The sequence below is a fragment of the Lissotriton vulgaris genome, unplaced genomic scaffold (assembly GCF_964263255.1).
Source record: "Lissotriton vulgaris unplaced genomic scaffold, aLisVul1.2 SCAFFOLD_884, whole genome shotgun sequence".
In the NCBI taxonomy this organism is placed as follows: domain Eukaryota; kingdom Metazoa; phylum Chordata; class Amphibia; order Caudata; family Salamandridae; genus Lissotriton; species Lissotriton vulgaris.
The window spans coordinates 406515-429905 of NW_028247829.1; the positions used below are offsets into that span (position 1 = coordinate 406515).

Here is a 23391-nt window from a genome sequence, read left to right on the forward strand (position 1 = left end):
CGCCCACCTGCATTACTGTGGGAATGTATTTATCGCACCCTTTTGCTGTCCTGGGTGTGAGTGCATGATCGATTAGTAAGGACAAGCCCAATAAACCAGCTCCCATAAGTGTTCTGGAAAAGGTGTCATTCTCTGCGGGGCGTCTGGCGCTAGCCTTCTGAATTTGCCTATCTGAGAATGAGAGCGTGCATCTGCCAATGAGTTCTTCATCCCTGGGACATGCCATGCCCTAATGTCAAGGTTTCCATCAAACTGCAACGTGGTCAGGCACCTCATCAGTCTCAGTACATCCGAACAGGTGGTTGTGCCTTTGTTTATATCCTGAACCACTCCCATGTTGTCAGACCAAAGCATGATCTTCATATCCTGCAGCCTCTCCCTCCATACTGACAAGGCTACCACTATGGGAAATAGCTCGAGGAAGGTGATGTTGTTGGAGATGCCAAGCTCATGCCATTTCTTGGTCTACTGCCTGCGCACCATTCTTTACCAAGTATATACGCATATACCCAAAACAAGACAGCTCCATCCGTGAATAGTACTATTTGCTTGGCAGTGACCCAACCTTCCTGCTGAATAAGTAGTCCATTAAACTTTGTCAAGAAGGAATCCCACATGCCTAGATCCTTTCTTAACCCTGTCCCCAGCCTAACGTGGTGGTTCTTCTTCCTTAGGCCTGCAGTCAGTCTGGTCATGTGCCTTGCAAACACGCACCCTCCTGGTATGATCCTCACGGCGCAGTTACGCTTGCCAATCACTCTGCAATTCTCAGAGGGTTGCCTTTTCTTTACGGCAGTGTCCTGATCTCCTCCCTTATTTCAGTAACCTTAGCTTCTGGGATCCTGCAAGCGCCCGCTACTTAGTCAATCTCAATACCCCAAAACACTATATTTGTGGCGGGCCCACTGTCTTTTCCACTGCAGGGGGTACCTTTATATCCCTGGCTAGATGTTACTGGGAAAGGAGACACAAAAAGAAAGAAAACATTATCTTGCTTACCATCCCTATTTGAATGCATCATATTTATCTTGAACCATCCAAGAATGCTTCATGGAGTAGCAGGTGCTACCTCCTGTGTGACCGGTACACAGTAGGGTAGCAAGGGCAAGTAAGGAAATTGGGCCCCCATGCATGTTGTGTAATTAAATACAGACATTGTTTGTGCTTGCCTCTGGGGAGGTGTGGCCGCCTCATTTCAGTTAGTAAAGATACATGGATGGATAATCAGAGTAATCCTGATAAAATATTCAGCACATTCAAAGGTATGGTGCTAGCCTGAAGAACAGTCCTGCGATTTTCTGCAGAAGCAGCAGCAATGACCACCCACCACTGTAATAAGCAAAGCATTGGTGTTGACAGCACCTGCCTTTAAAGAAGTGAGCTAACCAGCGAGAGTTCCTGTTCAGTTGCTGATGTTCTTCATCTTTGGATAGGTGGGCGGGTTAGTCCATCGTAGCATGTACCAGGAGCAATTTCTGGCTGTGGTGCAGGAAGAGAGGATGAGATACACCAGGAATGGCTGCTTCTGTTGAGAGTTATATCAAGAACAATGGTTCCAGTGGTGTAATCAAAAATAATAACAATTAATTATATTGCTCAATGGCGATAATTATTACTACTGAGGATTGAGGATGGCAAAAAGAAGTACACTCACAATTATTTATATTCTTTTCTCGTTTTTACTTTATAGTGTAAATATCATATTGAAATATGTCATACAGAATAGTTCATACAAGAAACATAAATAATACATAAAGGTGCGGTGTGTCCCAAGTGTATCAAAACAACCAAACTAACAATACACAAAACATAAGTACTCTAAAGGCACAGTGGTTTCTAGATGAATACATATACCGGAAAAAGACCCAGAAAAGATATTGTAATTATTATGAGTGAATCTACACAATCGTAGGCACTCTGTTTAGGGGTTCTATTCCACGTAGCGTCGACGGCGTTTCGACCCTTTGGGGTGGGGGTATCGTCAGGACAGGAAAATGAAGGACATCTGATTTCCATTCTTATGATCACCCATGCGTGGTAAAAGGAAGAAAAGGATTTACACACTTACAAGTGACCCAGCCGGGCACACTTGTAGTGGTCGGGGAATACGCAATATGTATCAAGGCAATTGTATTAAAATATTGTGGTAATATCGGTTACACCTGCAATGGGTGTGTCATGGAAAGGATATCTCAATGGTATCCGATTCTTTATACCAATGTTTACATCAGACGAGGGTAATGTCTGTATCAATGTTTATATCGGATGAGGATAGTACCTCACTGCTGTAGAGCCCGGTCGCGTCTTACAGCTTTCCGCTTCCGAGACGGATGAGGATAGTACCTCACTGCTGTAGAGCCCGGTCGCGTCTTACAGCTTCCCGCTTCCGTCTCGGAAGCGGAAAGCTGTAAGACGCGACCGGGCTCTACAGCAGTGAGGTACTATCCTCATCCGATATAAACATTGATACAGACATTACCCTCGTCTGATGTAAACATTGGTATAAAGAATCGGATACCATTGAGATATCCTTTCCATGACACACCCATTGCAGGTGTAACCGATATTACCACAAGATTTTAATACAATTTTCTTGCATTACATATTGCGTATTCCCCGACCACTACAAGTGTGCCCGGCTGGGTCACTTGTAAGTGTGTAAATCCTTTTCTTCCTTTTACCACGCATGGGTGATCATAAGAATAGAAATCAGATGTCCTTCATTTTCCTGTCCTGACGAGACCCCCACCCCAAAGGGTCGAAACGCCGTCGACGCTACGTGGAATAGAACCCCTAAACAGATTGCCTACAATTGTGTAGATTCACTCATAATAATTACAATATCTTTTCTGGGTCTTTTTCCGGTATATGTATTCATCTAGAAACCACTGTGCCTTTAGAGTACTTATGTTTTGTGTATTGTTAGTTTGGTTGTTTTGATACACTTGGGACACACCGCACTTTTATGTATTGTTTATGTTTTTTATATGAACTATTCTGTATGACATATTTCAATATGATATTTACACTATAAAGTAAAAACGAGAAAAGAATATATATAATTGTGAGTGTACTTCTTTTTGCCATCCTCAATCCTCAGTAGTAATAATTATCGCCATTGAGCAATATAATTAATTGTTATTATTTTTGATTACACCACTGGAACGATTGTTCTTGATATAACTGTTTGCCCTGGTTCTTTGTGAGTAGGGTCTCCCTTGTCTTTTGTGAAAGTCTGTTGAGAGTTAAGCACACAAACTAGAGTTCACACAATGAGGCTTGTGTACGTATTTGTGATATGATTAGTTTTTGTACTAGTCATCAATGGCCAATATGTTAAGAAAGTAAACCTCTTTGTTCGCTGATCCAAAACCCGAGGGTCAAAAATTGAGCAGATGCCTGAGGGGGTTTGACCAAGGAAAATGACTGAACAGAGCTGATGCAAAGCATAGTAAGTTTGTTTATGCTGTGCGATGATGTTGTATGTGGATGTTCTGCAGTGATATGAAGACTACCAGACCTCAGACATGGAATGATACAACTCTTTCAATCATAACATTGAGACCGAACTGTTCCTGGGAGGGCGTTGGAAAAGCATAGGGAGGAAAGGTATCACATTAAAAACAGACACCTAAGATAGATCACAAAACCTTCTAATCTTGTGCAAGAGGCAGACCCAAAGCCTATTCTAAGTATGTGTATGTATTAAAAACAATAGATCAAGCCAACCGACAGCTAACGCTGTCCATGATTGAGACATAAAAAATTACTGATCGTATCATTAGATCCAAACTGGTGAGGCCTTTAGATCGAGTCAAGTCTAAATCGCTATTGGAACAGATGAACTTTCAGGATTTTCGGGCATTTCACAGTTCTGCGTCTCTGTAAAAAAAACATTATGGGGGTTCGTCGCGGGAGGCTTGTACGTTCAGAGTACTGCCCCAGCACATTTGTATTACACCAGGCCGATAGCTAGTCTATTTATGTAGCTGATTTATGTGGTGTCTGGCTGGCTGGGAAAGTACCACCAGACTGAGCAGGTAGTGTGACACCTGTCATGAAGACCCGTATCGACCCGACCCAACGTTTTACACTTTGCTTAACGGGTGAGCCATTGGCGTGTCTAGAGTGATGAACAGAAAAGTAGGGAGAGTGTAGGAACCACCTACACTACTTCCAATGGCACCTGGAGTGCCATTGGAAGTAGTGTAGGTGGTTCCTGATGTCATCTGCATGAAAATGTGACGCTACGCATTGAGACATGCTCCTTTTGTCCAGTAAAGTGCTTACTTTTCCTTCTAGTGTTCTTTTCTTCATTGTATGTACCTACGTTTTTGTACTTTTATTTAGTACAAACATAAGAAAGCCATAGAAGTTTTTTTTAAATGTCACAATCGGAGTTTACAGAGGGCTGTAAGCTTGATTTCCAAATCAGCCTAACTGGTCAACTGTGCCATGACTTGTCCATGTATAATACAGCACCTTTGCCATTCACATGTGCTTCATTAGGGTTTTTGTCAAGTCTAATCTGGTTTTGAGGGTATGGGTTGATTTGGCCAAGCGGGATTGTAACATGATAAGGAAGTACAGCTTTGAGGACCTTTGTTGATTTTTAAACGAGTTAAATTAATAAGCAAAAATAAAGACAATGGAAGCCAAGGCAAATCAGTTTTAGGTAACTAGACCATAGAGATGATTACAAACACTTGGAGATTAAAAAGAAGTGTTTCCTTGGCCACCCGTTGAAATCTCTTTAAAGATATGAAACCTTTGATTGCAGAATGTAGTACCAGATGCATCAAAGTCATGTGGACCATACAAGCCAGCTAAAGTATTCCCGAGAAGAGATTTGAAATTGTCACGACGAACCATAAATGTTCATAATCATGACACGATTGGTAAATATACTTCTTTCTTTAAAACATATTGTGTCTACTTTTGCTTTATGTTGTTTTCTACCCCTTTACTACAGGGATTTTCCTTGCTGATGTCTGCACTTTGGTACTTAAGTAACTGTACATGTCAAGATGGCTACAAGTATAGTTGTCTTCTTTTAAGTAGATATGGATCATGCAGTAATTTCTTTCTTCAACTTCCTCATTGCAGCATTGATCAATGTGGTTGAATTTCTCTAGCACCATATTAAGACTTCACTGTAGAGGTGTTTTCTGAGGAGCTAGCCAGGGAAGAGGAAAAGTTAAAATCTTCTGTGCTTTAGCCATGGCTTTGTACAGACCCTTGTATGTTCTGAATACTTGCTGTAAGATTCTTAGTAAGGTATTGGCAAAGAGACTTCGTCCATGGCTGCCAAAACGAATCCACTTGGAGCAAAATGGATTTATACTTGGATGTAGTAGCCCTTAGTAGATGTAGTCCTTAAATATTACAGGAATATTTAAAATACTGGAAGCTGCAACCCAGTAGTGGTTGTAGTCTCTTTGCTTGACTCTTGATTTGAAAAATTCTTTTGAAACCTTAAATTGGCATTGCATGTCTGATATATTAGAACATTTGGGGCCCGATGAAGGTAATTTTATTTTACCACTTCTTAAATACCGAATCGATATTTAAGAAGTTGTAAAATAGAGGGGGGGGGGATGTAGGTAATTCAGACTCGGTAAATACCGAATCGTTAAGATTCGGTATTTACCGATTCTGTAAATACTGAATCGGTAATGCCCTTTGATTCCAATGGGCATTGAAGCCCATAGGAATCAATGGGCATTACCGAATCGGTATTTACCGATTCGGTAAATACAGATTTCAGCAAGTGTGCAGGGGTGTCACTTTGACACCCTCTAGCACCCCAATTCCGGACTTGTGTGCCATGTGGCACACATACATGCCCTAAGGGCATGTCTGTGTGTCACATTGCACAGGTGTGCATGCACAGATGTGCCTGCACACCTGAATTCGGTATTTTACCACCCAATAGGATTGGGTGGTAAAATACCCATTCTTAAGGGCCTGTGGCACTCTTAGGAGTGCCACCTACATGTGGATTTACCGAATCGGTAAATATACCGATTCGGTATTTTACGGATTCTGTAAATTTACCGATTCGGTACATTTACAGAATCGGTAAAACATAGGCCCCCTACATCTGAAAACCCATTTACCGGTCGGTAACGGCCGAATTCGGCCGTTACCGGCGGGTAAATGGCCACCTACATCGGGCCCTAGGTGTTGTAAGACAAATGTTCAAATTAATTAACTGTATGCTAGGCCTACAGGCAGTACTGGTCGGAACATAGCAACATCTTACCGGGTAAACAGGGGGATAGAGCAGTGTGGGACCCTATTCCTCCTTCTTTTCACCTTGGCTATTGTGCCAGAGTTCGGAAGGAGCGTTGAGAGGGGCATCCTGCTAGTTGATGCCATTCACACTTTCACACTCTATGCTGACAGCATTATTCTATATGTAAGAGATGTCCAGACTGACCTGCCTTTAACAGTCTAAACCTTAACAGATTTCAAAGAAGCATCTGGGTGGAGGATCAGTTGGACAAGTTCATGCTTGGTTCCCAAAGACTTGAAACGGAAACTGCTACCAGATAGAGTGGACATAGACGGGGGTTACCTAAGATAGGGGCAGACCATGATTTTTTATTAAGGGGTCATTATATACCAGACACGCTGCCAGGGAAAGATGAAACTATTTCTCCTGCACATAGAGAGCTGCATTTCCCACAGTTCCCATCATGCAGCAGCAATGCCAGCTCCCGCAGGAGACAGCGGGGGCCTTGAGGCTGCCCCAGCAGTGCCGGGGAAAGGACAAGAGAGAGGAGAAAGAGGCATAATTAAGGTCCGAAACAAGCAGAAAGAGGCATGATAAAAGTGAGAAACAAGCAGAAAGAGGCAGAATAAAGGTCAGGAGCAAGCAGAAAGATGCAAAATAACGGGCAGAATTAGCAGAAAGAGGCAACTTGGAGGGCATGAGCAAGCAGAGAAGAGGCAAAAAAAGCGAAGCGAAAACGAGCAGAGGAGGCGCAAAAATAAAGGCAGCAGAGAGTTGCGGACTGCAGGCAAGCAGGACAGAAGGACTGTCAGGGGTAGCTGGTGCAATGACCTGTTTCAGTGTTCACCTACTTGTCTTTACTGTGCACCCACCGGCAGACCCACTCATGTACCCGCTTACAGAGCCACTCACCGACCCACTCACAGACTCAAGCACTCACCCACCCACCGAAACACTTGGACACTCATCCACCCACTTACAGATTCACTCAAAATGTCATGCACCCAATCCCAGACCCACTCAAGACACTTATGGAACCACTCACTGACCCACTCTGAAACTCTCAACCCTCCCTATATAGCCACTCACACACCCACTCTCAAAGGTTACAGGTTATAGTTGGGAAGTAACATTTTACAAAACGTTGAAACTCACTGAAAAAAAACAAAAGTTACAGGTACGTTATATGTAGGAAATAGAATTTAAGAAGCTTAGACTTTCACTGAAAAGAAACAAAGGTTACAGGTGTGGTATATTTAGTAAATGGTGTCATGAGTGATGTCACAGACCATATCATGACTGATGTAATATGTGAGGTCATAAGCAGTGCATTACGGGGGCGTAAATTATAGTTAGCTCACATAGCTATAACCGTTGAATTTCAATGGTTTTGTACAAGTGAAATTCGAACTCAATTGTTTTTTTTTCATGTGAAAATAAAGGGTTTATGCCTGGTATGGGTTTTGGGTGGCAACGGTCATTTTAGGGTTTAGGGTGGATATGGGTTTTTGGGTTGCAAGGATCGTTTTAGGGTTTAAGTTGGGTATAGGGATATTTTAGGGTTTTAGGATGAGTAAGGGTTATTGTCTGGTATGGGTTTTTAGGTGGCAAAGGTAATTTTAGTGTTTGGTTGCAAGGATCGTTTTAGGGTTTAAGTTGGGTGATAAGGGATATTTTAGGGTTTTAGGATGAGTAAGGGTTATTGTCTGGTATGGGTTTTTAGGTGGCAAAGGTAATTTTAGTGTTTGGGGTCAGTAAGGGTTTTTGGGTTGCAAGGGTAATTCTAAAGTGGATTTGTGTGGTTGGGGTAGTATTCGTTTTTAGGGTCAGTATGGGTTGAGGTGTGTGTGTGTTTACTATATATAAAGATAGATATATCAATATATAGTGACTGAAGAAACCAAATGTTACAGGGACGTTATAGTTGGGCTCAGATTTCACTCATAAAAAAACAGAGAAATTCAGCAGTTCTAGTTACCTGAGGTATGCCCCCCGCATTGCAATGCTTATTACATCACTCATTACATGGTCAGTGACAAAACTGATGACATCACGGCCCCTCCCTGGTCCGATTTTGGCCCAGGGTAAACATTTCTTTTGCCATAGCAGGGTCCCTGCTAGACCCCCCCAAAGAGACCTATGGGGGGGTCAGGGTATTCTTACCCTGACCCATTTTCTTTGTGTTTTTAAAAGTTTTTTGTGGGACTCGGCTGAATTAGAGTCCCAGGATGGCTGTTGGCAGCTAGTCACATTTCAGCATAGGTACAGTCGAAATCTCGGAGGATCCATGTCCCTTAAATACAATTTTTTTGTAATAAGTCTAAAACTACTGAACAGATGTGCACCAAATAACCAAAGCGGGGATGGGTGTGTGTGTGTGTGTGTCTATATAGATAAAGGGTTTATTCTTACCTGTACAATAGTAATATTTACTTGTAAAACCTTTACCACGCATATGCCTTTACCATTTATGCTTTTACAACAATATTTGTTCTAAAGGCATGCGTGGTAAAGGCAAATGTATTATAAAAAAACAAATTGGTGGTAGGTCATGCGTTGTAATGGCCGCCTTGTAAAGGCATGCATTACAACGGTATGCGTAGTTCTGTCATGGATCCCTCAACAAACGATGTTGCCCTGGCGCTACCTCTTAGGGGTATCCCTTGCCAACAGGATGGAGTCTCTTGCAAGGCAAGAGATGTAGTACCTTGGGGAGAAACCCGAATTACAATAGTGGAAGATTTATTCAGAGAAGGTACAATGGCCATTCTTCAAATTTGGGATTAGGAATGAGAGCTTCATAGAGGACAATTATTAACGCACAGGAGAAGGCACAAATCTAAAATTGGACGCTGGAGGACCAATCCAAATGAGCAGCAGCACACATGCTGATACAAGCCCTTTAATCTGTGGGACAAAGAACATGTGTCATTTGGCTGTAAAATGCACGAATAGAGCACACTGGTGTATCCTTGGAGGTAAGTGGAACACCCAGATTAGTGGCTTTTAATGATGAATAATAGCAAAGATCCATAAACTACCCACACAAAGTATCACACCACACCACACCAGGTTTAAATATATTCACCTTTATAGGCTACATAGGGCCTACCTAACTCCACACATGATCAGTAGGATATACCCTGGGGTCCCCATGGAATAGCCATGATTTCACATTCACAAGCTGGATTTACACATGTGAAATGGGAATGTCCTGAATTTGAGAGGCTTTGGCGGTGGACACAGTAGTACTTTTCAAATATGACAGATCATATTGATCAGCTGAATGATGAAGTGTGTATTTTGTTGCTTTTTTAAAGACCTAAATCACATAAAGCAGTGTATCTGGTTCTGGCCCTACAATTGGGTAAATAAGTTATTACTTTGTAACAGAAAGCTCCATTGTCCAAGTAGAGTAAAGCTGTATCAGACTGGTCTGAAGTGGAAAGTGCAGCGTGCAACAACACCCCATCAGGGGTAACAAATGCTATATAAATACAAACCTTTTTTCCTCTTCTATCCTTCCGAATCTATACTAATTCAACACCAATCCTCTATGGGTCCCAGAGTAGTGTGCTACTTGCAGAAAAAGCGCTTTGATACCTCATCAGGGGTAGTAAGCGCTATACAAATGCAATTACAGTACCATACGCCTGGCTGAGGTCCACTGGCTTCTGTGGGGATGTTCAATCAACCCTTTTGGACATGCCCTTTGATGGTGACAAGGTAGAGAACGTGCTAGAGCGTTTGAAGGACTTTAGGGCTATGGCCAGGTCCTTGGGCCTCACTGCCACCTCTCATCCCATGCAGTCTGACGTTCGTGGCTACGGAAGTTTTGCCCCACCACGCTCCACCCAGAACCACAGGCCTGCGCAAGCTACCCAGCCGCTGACTGCTGGGTCCATGGGACCCAACGTTGTGGGTCTGGGGGTCCAGCAGGCCAGCCAGTCCACCAATGCCCTCCCTGCAGCATCCTCCAAGCTTTCCTAGTCTGACTTTTCACCTCCCCACCGGTACAACATCACGTCGGACAGGTGGGTTTTGCAGATATTCCGAAAGAGCTACTCCCTCCCCTTCAAGACTACCCCTCCATCCATGCCACCAACACTCCATCGCATGTGGGAGGATCATTTGGTCCTTTTCGGCTAGGAAGTTACAGCTCTCCTGGCCAAGAGAGCTGTCGAACGCATCCCTATGCCAGAAGTAGGTCGTGGTTGCTACTCCCACTACTTCCTGGTACCCAAAAAGGACAAAGGCCTGCGTTCTATCTTAGATCTAAGGGACATCAACTGCTTCTTCTGGGAGGAGAACTTCAAGATGTTAGCTTTGGCTCAGGTCTTGTCTGCCCTCAACCCTGGAGACTGGATGGTAGCATTGGACTTGCATGACGCTTACTTTCACATCCCTGTCTTGCCTGCCCACCAGAGGTACGTACGGTTAACTGTAGGCCACGCGCATTTTCAGTTCACTGTGCTTCCCTTTGGCCTTACCAGCACCCCTCGGGTGTTCACGAAAGTGATGGCGGTGATCGCAGCTCATCTGCGCAGATCAGGGTTTCCATTCTTCCCCTATCTCAACAACTGGCTGTTGAAGGCAGGCTCGCTCCCAGGCTGTTGTCTCCCACCTCCAGACTACGGCGCACCTGCTGCATTCGCTGGGTTCCACTATCAACATGCCAAAGTTGCACCTGATTCCCTCTCAGAAGCTCCTTTTCATTTGAGCGGTTCTGAACACTGTGCAGTTTCGGGTCTACCCACCCGAGCAGCCGGGATATTTGGGCTATGATACCAATCTTTCAGCCTCTATCCTGGATTTCGGTGAGATTGACCTTGAGGCTGCTGGGCCTCATGGTCTCCTGCATCCTGCTGGTGGATCATGCCAGATGGCATGTGCGGGCTCTGCAGTGGGACCTGAAGTTCCAGTGGGCGCAGCATCAGGGTAATCTTTCCGATGTCGTCCAGATCTCGGAGATGACTGCAAGTCTGTTGCAGTGGTAGCTCACGAGCCAGGATTGGGTCAGCGGCAGATCCCTCTCCCTTACCCAACCAGAGTTTAAAGTAGTGACAGATACGTCACTCCAAGATGGGGCGGCCACATGGGGGAGGCGGAGATCAGAGGCCTCTGTTCTCTGGCGGAGTCCGAGCTCCACATCAACCTCCTGGAGCTCCGGGTGATTTGTCTCACACCGAAGGCATTCCTTCCCTCTGTCAAAGGAAGAGTAGTGCAGGTGTTCACGGACAGCACCATCGCCATGTGGTACTGCAACAAACAGGGCGGGTTGGGGACCCTATATCAAGAGGCTCCTTGCCTTTGGACCTGGCTGGATCATCAGGGCATATCCCTGGTGGTTTAACACCTGGCAGGTTCCCTTAACGCCACGGCGGACAAACTCAGTTGTTGGTGCATGATGGATCACAAATGGCATCTTCACTCTGAGTTGGTTCAAGGTCTCTTTTAGCAGTGGGGAGAGCCTTGGTTAGATCTTTTCTCCACCGAAGAGAATTTGCAATTTCAGCAGTTCTGCGTGTTGGAGTTTACAAGGCAGCACTTGCTAGGCAAGTGTTATTGGGGCCTTCTGTTCGCCTTTCCTCCTGTACCACTTCTGCCCAGAGTGCTGAAGAAGATCAAGCGTGACCCCGCCCAAGTCATTCTTGTGGCTCCAGACTGGACCCGAAGAGTCTGGTACCCCGAGCTCTTGAGCATGGCCATCGATCCTCCGATCAGACTGCCTCTTCGGAACGATCTTCTGTCACAGCGGTAGGGGACGATCCTCCGAACCTGTCCTGTTTCCACCTCCATGCGTGGAGATTGAGCTGCGACAGTTGACAGCTTTCGACTTTCCTCCCGAAATCTGTAATGTCATCTTGGTTGCCAGGCGTCCCTCCACTAAAACAGTATACATCTGTAGATGGAACAAATTTGTGACATGGTGCACAGCAAAGGCTGTGGATCCCCATTCTTTCTTTGGCCCAGCAGGGCTCTGCTCTGGGCCGTCTTAAAGGCTATCTTTCGAGCCATTTTGGCCTTTCTTGGTCTTCCTGATCAGCCTTCTCTTTTCAAGTCCCCGGTTGTCAATAAAATTCTGAAGGGTGTTACTCATCTTTTTCCTCCTCCTCATTTTGTAATGCACCAGTGGGACTTGAATCTTGTCCTCACTTATCTTATATGTGCTCCCTTTGAGTCACTACATAATTCTCCTCTTTGTCTCCTTACTTTGCAGACTGCTGTTTTGCTTGCCATCACTTCTCCTCGCAGGGTGAGTGAGCTTCAAGCCTCATCTTCCAGACCTCCCTTTCTTGCTCTCCATCCGGACAAAGTAGTCCTCCGTGCTAGGCCCTCTTTTCTGCCCATATTTGTTACCTCTTTACATATAGGCCAGACCGTCACATTGCCCACCTTCTTCCCGCCTCCGCACCCTTCCATAGAGTAGTTGAGACTCCACCGTCTGGACCCAAAACGTGTGCTGTCTTTCCACCTTGACCGCACCAACGATGTCCTGGTGGACGATGTTAATGGTAATGTTAATTGTAATGTTAATTGCATTTGTAAAGCGCTGCTGCTACCCGAAGGTGTCCTGGCGCTGAGGTGAAGACCTACCGGAGATTTAAGAAATTGTGTGTGTTGCGAGCTAATTTGTGAAGGGCCAGGTTTTTAACGCCTTCCTAAAGGCTAACAAGTTGGTCATGCGTCTCAGATGTAATGGAAGTGTATTTCACGCCTTGGCCGCGTTAGCAATGAAACTTCTGCCGCCCCAGATCACTTTTTTCACCAGGGGCATTGTCACAAATTTAGCATCCGATGACCGGAGTATTCGTTTTGGTCAGTACCAGCGGAGTTGTTGCTTTAGAAAGTCAGGCCCTGATCCATGCAGAGCCTTGAAAACCAGACACAGGGCCTTGAATTGGGTGCGCTTTCTGACTGGTAGCCAGTGGAGTTTTTTAGTAGATGCTGTAATCGATGCATACTTAGGAGTTCCTGTAAGGAGTCTGGCAGCAGCGTTCTGCAGCCTTTGTAATTTGTTCATAGACCCTTCTTGAAGCTTAAATTAAAGACCATTGCAGTAGTCCAGTCTGGACATTACTAATGCTGTGACCACTGTTTGTTGTGCATCTTTAGGAAGTAGGGGCATTACGTTTTTTACATGATCTGAGAATGAACGAAGTGATAGATGCCACTGAATTAACCTGCTCCTTGAAGCTGAGAGTATGTTCAATCCAAATTCCCAGATTCTTCACCTTCCGGGTGGGGGGTGGCAGTGGACCTAGGGAGTTCGGCCAACAGTTTGGGGTCAAGAAAATGTGAATGTTGCTGAAGAGCACAACCTCTGTGTTATTGGAGTTTAGCTTTAAACAGTTCTGTGCCATCCAATTACCCACCGCGTACATACAGTCCTGTAGTCTGGATGCGGTGTCGTGTAGCATCTCGGGTAGTACTGCTACCACGATTTAGGTGTCATCGGCATAGGATATCAAATTAAAACCAAAAGATTCAATAAGGGGGGCTAGAGAGGACACATAAAAGTTAAAAAGCGTGGGACTTAATGAGGATCCCTGCAGAACTCCATGGGATGGGAGAATGCTTCTGCCTAAAATTTGTCCTGTTTGACCGTTTGAGTTTTTTCTGAGAGAAAGGATTTAAGGAGTTTTGAGCCGTTCCTTTGACCCCTATCTCCTCTAAACAGTCCACCAACAAGGTATGGTGGACCGTATGAAATGCGGCTGAGAGGTCTAGCATGATCAGGGCAGCCTTACCTCCCTGATCGAGAGTGGCCCTGATCTCTTCCTTGGATTTGATAAGTGCTGTTTCCGTGCTGTGACCCTCTCTAAACCCATATTGAGTGGGGTCTAGTGTCTGAGATAATTTTAGAAACTGATTAAGTTGGGCGTTCATGTTTCTCTCTCTTATTTTTGCTAGTAGGGTTATCGGCCTGAAATTGTTCGGGTCATTGACATCTAAATTAGGTTTCTTCAATAATGGCAAAATGGAAACCTGTTTCCAGTCTCTTGGGAAGTATCCTTCTTTGTACATTAAGTTAAAGATGGATGTGTGTTTGCCCGCCACTGTCTGAGCGGCTAACTTTAAAGTTTCTATTGGGCAAGGGTCGTACGGAAATCCTGACTTCACTTTAGTGAGAATATTATAGGTGTCCACATCTGTGAGAGGATTGAAGCAATTGAGTTCAATGTTATCTTTTGATTCTTTTGTTACACTTCGCTTCGTTTGCTGCCTAAGCGCATAGCTGGACCTGCGCTCATCTGCCCACCTGCCGTATCAGCTCCTCGAAGCTCGCCGCACCCGCTCCGCGGGTGCCGCTTCGTTGTGGGTCCGAGAGCTGACTGCTGCTTGCTGCTTGTGGGGGCACTCCTGATTGATTCTGGTGGTTTGCAACGCTACAGGGCTGCGAGCGTGCAGGGACTACCTGACCCAGGTGTCCCTGCAAGACCGAGTCGAGCTTCCGGTCCACTCTCCCTGTAGCTCCACCCCCCGCCCACTGGAGGACCATTGAAATCAGCTGGATAGCCCTGGACCCTTGGGACACTTCGCTTCGTTTGCTGCCTAAGCGCATAGCTGGACCTGCGCTCATCTGCCCACCTGCCGTATCAGCTCGTCGAAGCTCGCCGCACCCGCTCCGCGGGTGCCGCTTCGTTGTGGGTCCGAGAGCTGACTGCTGCTTGCTGCTTGTGGGGGCACTCCTGATTGATTCTGGTGGTTTGCAACGCTACAGGGCTGCGAGCGTGCAGGGACTACCTGACCCAGGTGTCCCTGCAAGACCGAGTCGAGCTTCCGGTCCGCTCTCCCTGTAGCTCCACCCCCTGCCCCTCTCCAATTACTACAAACAGTGTTTGGTCTCCCGCAGCGCGGGACGCAGCTCGGGCTAAGACCGGGCCAAGAGCGGGCCCGTTTGTGCCCGTTCGTGACCGACAGTGACCGGACCGGGCTACTCCTCTAAATCTTCCTGCTGTCTGATTTTGTGTGGATCATGGTCGGACGTGAAACCAGGAGTAAATCCCTGTTGGCTGGAGGATCTCATTCTGCCGCGGGAGGTATGGAGAAGTTTCTTACTAGGGCTAATAACATTATTGACAAAGAAATTGTCACACTGGAGAAACGACTGTCCAAAGAACTAATGACTCTTAAACGTTCTAGTATGGGCCCCTTAGCCAACGCTAAAACTACAGAAAGACCTACTGACTGCTTGCCTGTGGTGGATGCACAACTTTTACTTTCTGATTCTGTCCCTCCGCTAAGAGTAGATTCTGTTGTTATATCAAATCCCTCTATTATTGTTGCTGATTCTAGCCTTGCTTCTGATTGTGCAAATGCTTCCTTTCCCTCTGTAAATGATGGAAACACTACCCACCTTACCACTCAGGGGGAGAAAGAAGGGGCTATTAAGAAACGGAAGAGACAGTATAACAGAAAGGGTAAAAATACCGGGAGGGCATCTAAAACAGCCAAAATAGATGGAGAATCTGTATTGTTGAATACCAACCGTGAAGGGTGCCCACCCAGTAACGATATCTCTATGGATAAAATTGCTACCCTACTTAAATCTATTATCTTTCCATTAGAGGCCAAATTAGATAGGCTTGATTTCAGAATGTCTAATATAGAGAAATCAACTGCTATTCTTTTAGCTAACTCCATCAAGCCTAATAGTTCTTGTCTCCCTCCTAGTATGCCCACTCCCCAAATTATTCATCCAACTACTGTGTCCCAAATTCCTGTCTCAACGGCCGTAAATACTCAACCTGTTCCCCAAGTCTCTAATTCAGCTAGCCTAGTTGCCCCACAGCTTATTCCAGGCCCCCTCCCAGGTTTGCATATCCCACCTACACTTATGTCTATTGATACCCAAGGGCCCCCACCCAAGGATCTCAAAACTCCAAGAACTAGACGGCCTGATCTCCCCCCGGAGGCCAACCGGTTTATGGTAATCCTGGCAGGAGCACCTCCATTAGATAGGGGTGAAACTGAAACCTTTAGTTCCCTTAAAAACCAAGTTATAAAATGGCTTAATTGGAACCGACCTTTACCGGCACACCTGCACAATGAAGTTATTATGGTGAGGAGGGTACCATGGATTGGTAAAACCCCAAAATCCATTAAGGGAGATTGTATCACTGTCAGTTTTAGAGATCCCCGTACTGTGTCTTACATATGTGCGGGTGTTAATAGGTCATCAGATTCTACTATCCAGACTCTCCCTGTCTCCTTTTTTTCCCACCTATTAATCCCATGTATTATGATGGAAGTAACGACTGGACTAGGGTTGAACATAGGGGAAGGCCTTTTCATCCAAGACATCCCAGATTGCCCCAATTTCAGACTCCGCAGAACACCTTCTGGAATTATAATCGATATAGCTGTCTAGATGGGCTTGAAGGAGTTGACTGACTACCCAGTGTATATACCACTGTTCCCCCTCTACCCAATGAGACTAATTTTTTCGATAACGGGGATACTGTGGAACATAACATCTTGCCGGTAATGGGTGGTAAAATAACTCCTGATTTACCCGATCTGATCCCCTTAACTCCAGATAAACCAACTGAAGTCCATCTTCCACCGCCAGCCGGGGTTATTGCTGATAGGGGATGTACAAGTATATTGCTTTCGCCCATGATTACTCCTTTAGAAGAGATATCTACTCCAAGTGACCAAGGGTATTCCATGGTGAGCTGGAATATAGCTGGGTGGCGTCAGAGAGCTTCAGCTCTAGGGTGGAGGGAACTTATCCTTGGGTTTGATATTTTATGTTTACAGGAAACATGGTCTACTATAGACATTCACTTTGATGGTTTTGTTTCTTATAATTGTGTTGCCCAGGAATCCGTTATGGGGAGGGCAAAAGGGGGTCTGCTTGTTCTAATATCGGTAGATCTCCCGATAACCGTAAGATCATGCTCTATTGTTGGCACACATTCACAAATTCTGGAACTACAAGTCAAAAAGGGTAGGAACACCTTACTGATCAATCATTATAATAATACATTTGATCCTACCAGTACCCTAGTCGTGGATGAACTGGAAGCCTATCTGAACAAAATTTGTAACAAATCCCACAAATCTTTTGACATCATATGGGGGGGTGATTTTAACATCAGAACGTGCCCGCACTCTCACACCCCAGTTTGTGGGTTTGATGGGGATTCGGGGGAGAATTTAGCACATTTCCAACACTCCCCATATGGGACTTCCCTTAACAGTCTTCTGTTAAAATTTGACTTAGTTATCCACCAACCAGCTCTTGATAACATGGGCAATACTGTCCCAACCTTCAAAGGGAGGGATACTGAGTCTGTTATTGATCATTTGATGATTTCAACCCCTATGGTGCCATTTTGTACAGTGCCAATTATTAAGGACTATTGTTTGAGTGATCATAATGCTCTAACTATGTCTATTCTTACCTGGGGTCCCAGAAATACGCCTACAGGCAGGGTCGTTGATGATATTGTTCCAAGTAGGCCTAACGGCACCCGGATAAAGTGGTGTACGGAAAAATCAATGAAACTACATAGTACAGCTGTGGTAGGTGGTTCCAGACAGATACTCCGCTGTCTGGAAATCAATGCCCCCCCTATGGGTATTATAGCGGATTTTGAGGAACTTGGTATTATTGTTAATAGAATTTTTACTAACAATAAGATCAAAACCAAACGGGATAATGTTGGCTGGTTTGACCAAGCTTGCACAATGGCGCTAAAAACTCTTAAGAAGGCGCTGTCTAATCTTCCAAGAGACAGGGAAGTGGTCAAAACTTTGAGGTCCAATTATAATATAGAATTAAAACGCAGGAAAAACGAACTCCGGGAACAAGCCTGGGACAATTTGGATAGTGCCGCAGCTCTCCGGCACTGTAAATTGTTTTGGAGTACAATTAACGCCCCATTCCTCCAGAAAGAAGATTTCCCAGTACTTACCGCACAAGTAAGCGAAGATAGCTGGGTCCGATATTTTACCGGAATTTTTGACCCTCATGAGGAGTCTTATGATAAAATCTGTATGAATCCCTTGTTGTCTTCGCAGCCTTTGGGAATTACCATCCGAGAAGTAGTCACGGCAATTAATTCCAGTAAAGGAGGTAAAGCCCCAGGACCCGACGGGGTCCCGATAGATCTTTACAAACACGATCTGGCCCTCTGGAGCCCATTATTGACCCAGGTCTTTAATGCTGCCACCGATTACTCCACCCCGGCAACTTGGAGTGAATCAATTATTATTCCTATTTACAAGAAGGGAGACAGAGGGGAGGCCAAAAACTACCGCCCTATCTCCCTTCTAGATTCCTTCCTTAAAATTATGAGCCGGGTTCTACTGCTACGCCTGGAGGAGTGGGCGGCCGACAATAATATCCTGGCACAATCCCAATATGGTTTTAGAAAGGGCTTGGGGACCATTGACCAGTGCATCAACCTCAACCTTTTAATAGGGAAATATACTAAGGTTAAATCTGGCTCCTTGTTCCTTTGTTTTGCGGACCTCTCTAGTGCCTTTGACCTGGTGAACCATTCCCTGCTGTGGACAACCCTTCTCGACATGGGAGCACCCTCAGCTATTATCCATTTCTTAGCTAGGTTATACTCCAACCTTTCTGCCCAGATTCGATATGGTCCAGCAGGAGAGTGTACCAAAAAGATTATGGTCAAATCAGGCATTAGGCAGGGGTGCGTATTGGCCCCCTTGCTTTTTTCCCTTTTTATTAATTCTATGGAACAGGAATTAAAACAGGTCCAAGCAGATGCACCGCAAGCAGGAGGCCTACCAATCCCAGTGTTGTTATATGCGGACGACACAGTTTTATTATCTAGAACCCCAATCGGCCTCCAGCGGCTAATGAATTGTTTTTATGATTTTATTCAGGGTAAGAAACTTAAAACTCCAAAACATTCATAATGGTTTGTGGCAAAAAGGTGAACCACCTTAAGTCTTTTTATTTTAAAGAAAACAGAATTGAGGTTGTAGATAACTTCTGTTATCTGGGCATTACTTTTAATAGTCGGGGCTCATGGACACCAGAACAAATTAACATAAAAGCCAGGATGGGGAAGGCTTCGCTAGGTGTCTTCCGTTTTGCCAATAAACTGGGCAGTCGACGGATCCCAGCAATGTTAAACATTTATAGACACAGATGTTCATCAATAGCGCTTTACGGTTCAGGGGTATGGGGGCACTGGCCTAGCAGAGAATTGCAAACTCTGGAAAATCTGTTTCTGAAACGGTTACTCCGTTTACCACCATCGGCATCTACCTATCTGGTCCATGAGGAACTAAGGATGGACCATATAGCCGATTTAATCGAATTGAGACCTCTCCAGGTATAGAGATCTATTTGGCTGAAGGACGAAACAAGTTTCACAAAGAGCATTATCAAAGACTGTCTGCTTTTGGATAATTTCAAAAATATACCATGGATAAAGTATGTGACCACTACCTATAAAGAACTCTTTGATTTGGATGTATGTAATGACCCCGAAATTGCAACTACTTTATCCAAAAAGGAGGTGAAAGAAGAATTTTTGAGGGTAAAATCCGATAAACGGAAAGCTGATACAAGTAATTACTCAACTCATGCTTTCTATTCCTCCAATGTAAATGAGGGCTCTGGTTTGCCTACCTATCTTAAAATCATCTACAGACAATCCCACCAATTCGTCCTATCTAGCTTTAGACTAGGTATCGTCCACAATCTGGTGGCCTTTCCAAAGATGAAAAATTATTCAACCTCTGCATGTCCATGTGATGGATTAACCAAACAAAGTACCCTGCATTTTATGTTAATCTGCCCCCTTTATAAATCCCTACGTATTTTTTATCTGAAACCGTTATTTAAAAAATATTCTGTGTCTTCTACATCAAATGCCATGAAATTTTTATTTTCACTTGCTAGCCCGGATCTGTGTTTTTTTACCGCAACCTTTATTCTGAAATCTGTTGCTGCAAGAAAAAGAATGGTTTTTTAGCTATTATTTCCTTTTCTATTGGTTGACATCTGTGTGCTCTGAAACCAAACCATGATGATATGTACCTTCCCTGTGTAATGTTATATGTCTGATTTTATCTGTGTACTTTTATGACGTTTTTTTTAAACTGTCGAATAAAGTTTATAAACGAAACGATTCTTTTGTTAGGCTAGTAGGTGAGTTCGGTGATTTTCTGTTTGATGATCAACTCTTCGTAGGTTATGTGGGTGCTAAGAAAGCTCGGGCAGTCCTCAAATGTACCATCTCTTGATGGGTTGTTCTATACAATAAGATCTGTTATTCTTAGGCTAAAATGGAACCTCCAGTAGGGCTGATCGCCCAAGCTACTAGGGCGACGGCAGCTACTACTGCTTTGGGACGTCGAGTTCCGCTGGTTGTAGTCTACCAGACAGTCACAATTAGTAAGCATTACTGTCTGGACAGCCAAGTCTGGAGAGACCGCTTTTTAGGCTGTTCTGTTCTCCAGTACTTTTTGGTGTGAACTTAGTTTGCAAACCCACCTCCGGGGTTGGTATTGCTGGGGTATCTATTCTAAGGTAAGGAATCTATAACTAATGTTCTCTTTCAGATGAACAAGTTACTTGCCTTCTGTAACAATGTATCTGTAGGAGACATACATTAAAGTTTCCTTACTGCCCCACCCATCCTCCCCGTTCTGCAAACTGACATCTAGGGACAGGGACTTCCTTACAGGGCCCTAGTTTTGTGCACCAGTGGTCAGTGGCTTAAATGGCTCTGCTCTTCTGGCTTGGAAAGTCGTGTCAGAAGTGTCATCAGCGCGCAGGGGCGGCGTCTAAGTAGACACTGCGACATCATCCAGGCAACCGCGACACTGATGACGAATGCAAAGTCGACCGACTCCACCTGCCAATGCACAGGGGTACTGCTACCAAAAAAAAAAGTCTCCGGATCCTGTCTGATGCCTGGGGATAATTTTAAGGTAAGGAATGTATGTCTCTTACAGATACATTGTTACAAAAGGTAAGTAACTTGTTCTTTACTTTACCCCTTTGATTTCTCCACCGGAGGACTTTTTCAGTTGGAGAACTCCCTACCCATGTATCCCCAGAGACTATGGCAGTATTTTGTTTCTTTTTACACCATGTGTACTAATTCACTCCAGTCTTTTTGTTACTAAAGATAAGTAGACGGTTCCAGCCTTTTGTTACTAAAGATAAGTAGACGGTTCAGGTGTGATATGTACTAAGGTTTGTTTACCACAAAGTTACGATTATGTGTGCATTTTATCTGTATGGCAACCCCTCCTGTAGGACATTCTAAATGTATGATTCCATACAATCTCTCATAACAGCAGATTTTCAGAGTGGTAAGTTCCATCTGCTGACGTAAATGGCTACTATTTTAAAAAAAGATAAATTGCTTATGCAGATATTTTTTGCATACTTACTTGAAAGTATTGTGTGCCAATTTTTTAGATATGGGCATTTGTTCTTATCAATCACACGAGATCTTTCTTTAAAGCTTATATTTCTTCAAATTGGTAGGCATGATTGTGATTGATAAAGCCGGAAATATTGCAGCTGGGACATCTACCAACGGGCAAACGCACAAAGTTCCAGGGTAAGTGTTTTAAGCATCAACCTAATTTTAACACACAGAAGACATCATCAACCGACAAAGAAACTGTATTACCAAAATTGGATACCTACTGACCAGATTCACCGATGTGGCTGCCTTGAGATGTTTTAATAATTGTTAGAATATTGCAGCAAATTTCCATAAAATTTTCTTTTTATCGGAAAAAACACTGTTGTAAGCGCACTGGCAATTACTTTATCTTAAAGTTTAATAAAGTGTTCCAAAATGAGAATGCTGCTACAAACATCCAAATAATAAAAAAGTCAATGATTCATAGTATATCATAGTCTTACTCTGTTACGGTAACTGCACCTCATTACTGTGAATCATTAACACCTTAGCAGCTATGGAACGTCCAGCTCCAGTGCTGAACGTTCCATTGCGCAGGTGAGGTTCGAACGTCCAACGGCCGACGGCAGCACTCCCGAGGTAGTGGTGCCGTCGGCCGTTGGACTAGGCGCAGCACTTATGAGGTTAAATAATCTACAGCAACAGAAGACCGAATCTGGCACAAATATCAGACCGACCCATTTGCTTTTCAAAACAACAGGAAAAAACTACAATTATTTAAATTCTGCATCTAAACTCACATAGCAAATTCTTTTTCTATAAGAAGAGCCAGCTCCCCATCATTCATTATCAAAATAAAAAAAATTATATATATTTCCAATACAATATATAACCCACTCTAAACTAGTACCGTAACACCCAGCTTGTTGTAACGTATCTAGGGCTCTAGTGTAATTTTCCCGATTCATGCCCTTATATATGTATAACTTATCATATCCTTATATAGGCATAAGAATCATAACCATATTTAGGCACCGCCAATGCAGTCCAAATACGGCATGGCTACTTCCACTGAGCTCTTAGAGTACAACGTGTTCTTGAAGACAACCAGCCTTCAGCAGTACGGGACTTCCCCCTGCTTCAGTATTGATTTGTCCCAGAGCTCCTGGAGTGTGTAAAGAACTTCGAGTTCTTAGTGACGTTATTATGTCCACCCTTAAGTCAAACTCGGCACCTTCCAGGTATAAATATACCCACATCTGCCCTAGCAAACACACAGTGGTTTGGAGCAGATCGACTAACTACTTGCCCGACGCCCTGCTGTAGCGAGGGCCAAAGGAAGCCGACCCTCCAGCTGACTCACTGAGAGAGACACTGTCTTTTCTCCTGCAGAGAAATCCAGCTCCAGTGTTTCCCTGCTACCCTTGCGGGTTACTGGGAGATCGAGTCCTGAGAGAGAGATACAAGACCTCCTTCATTCTATAACCAAGGTAGGGAGCTGATTAGACCCTTAGAGAATTCTTGGATAGATTCTTGGCAGAAACTATTTAACTCAAGCTACACCTCACTTACTTTTTCCCTTGTACTAGACTTAGGTTAGGTACACCGGGGTAGGCGTATTTTAGATGCACCAGTTGAGTACTTTTAGTCATTATTTATCATTGTATGTATTTTATCTATTTTATGTATCTTATGGCTTAGAAACCATATCATGCTTTTACAGTATTATTTCATAATACTCTTTTTACTGTACGCACATTACTTCATAGCAAGTAA

The 23391-nt window shown here is 44.2% G+C and overlaps 1 protein-coding gene across 2 annotated transcripts in view; it reads left to right on the forward strand.

The window, feature by feature from the left end:
- AGA (aspartylglucosaminidase) overlaps nt 1–23391 on the forward strand; it is a 284566-nt gene that overhangs the window by 177433 nt on the left and 83742 nt on the right. For both annotated transcript variants that reach the window (XM_086949806.1, XM_086949807.1), the window contains exons 5-6: nt 4781–4898; nt 21732–21807. In XM_086949806.1, coding sequence (XP_086805932.1) covers nt 4781–4898; nt 21732–21807 — 194 coding nt within the window. The remainder of the gene's footprint in view (nt 1–4780; nt 4899–21731; nt 21808–23391) is intronic.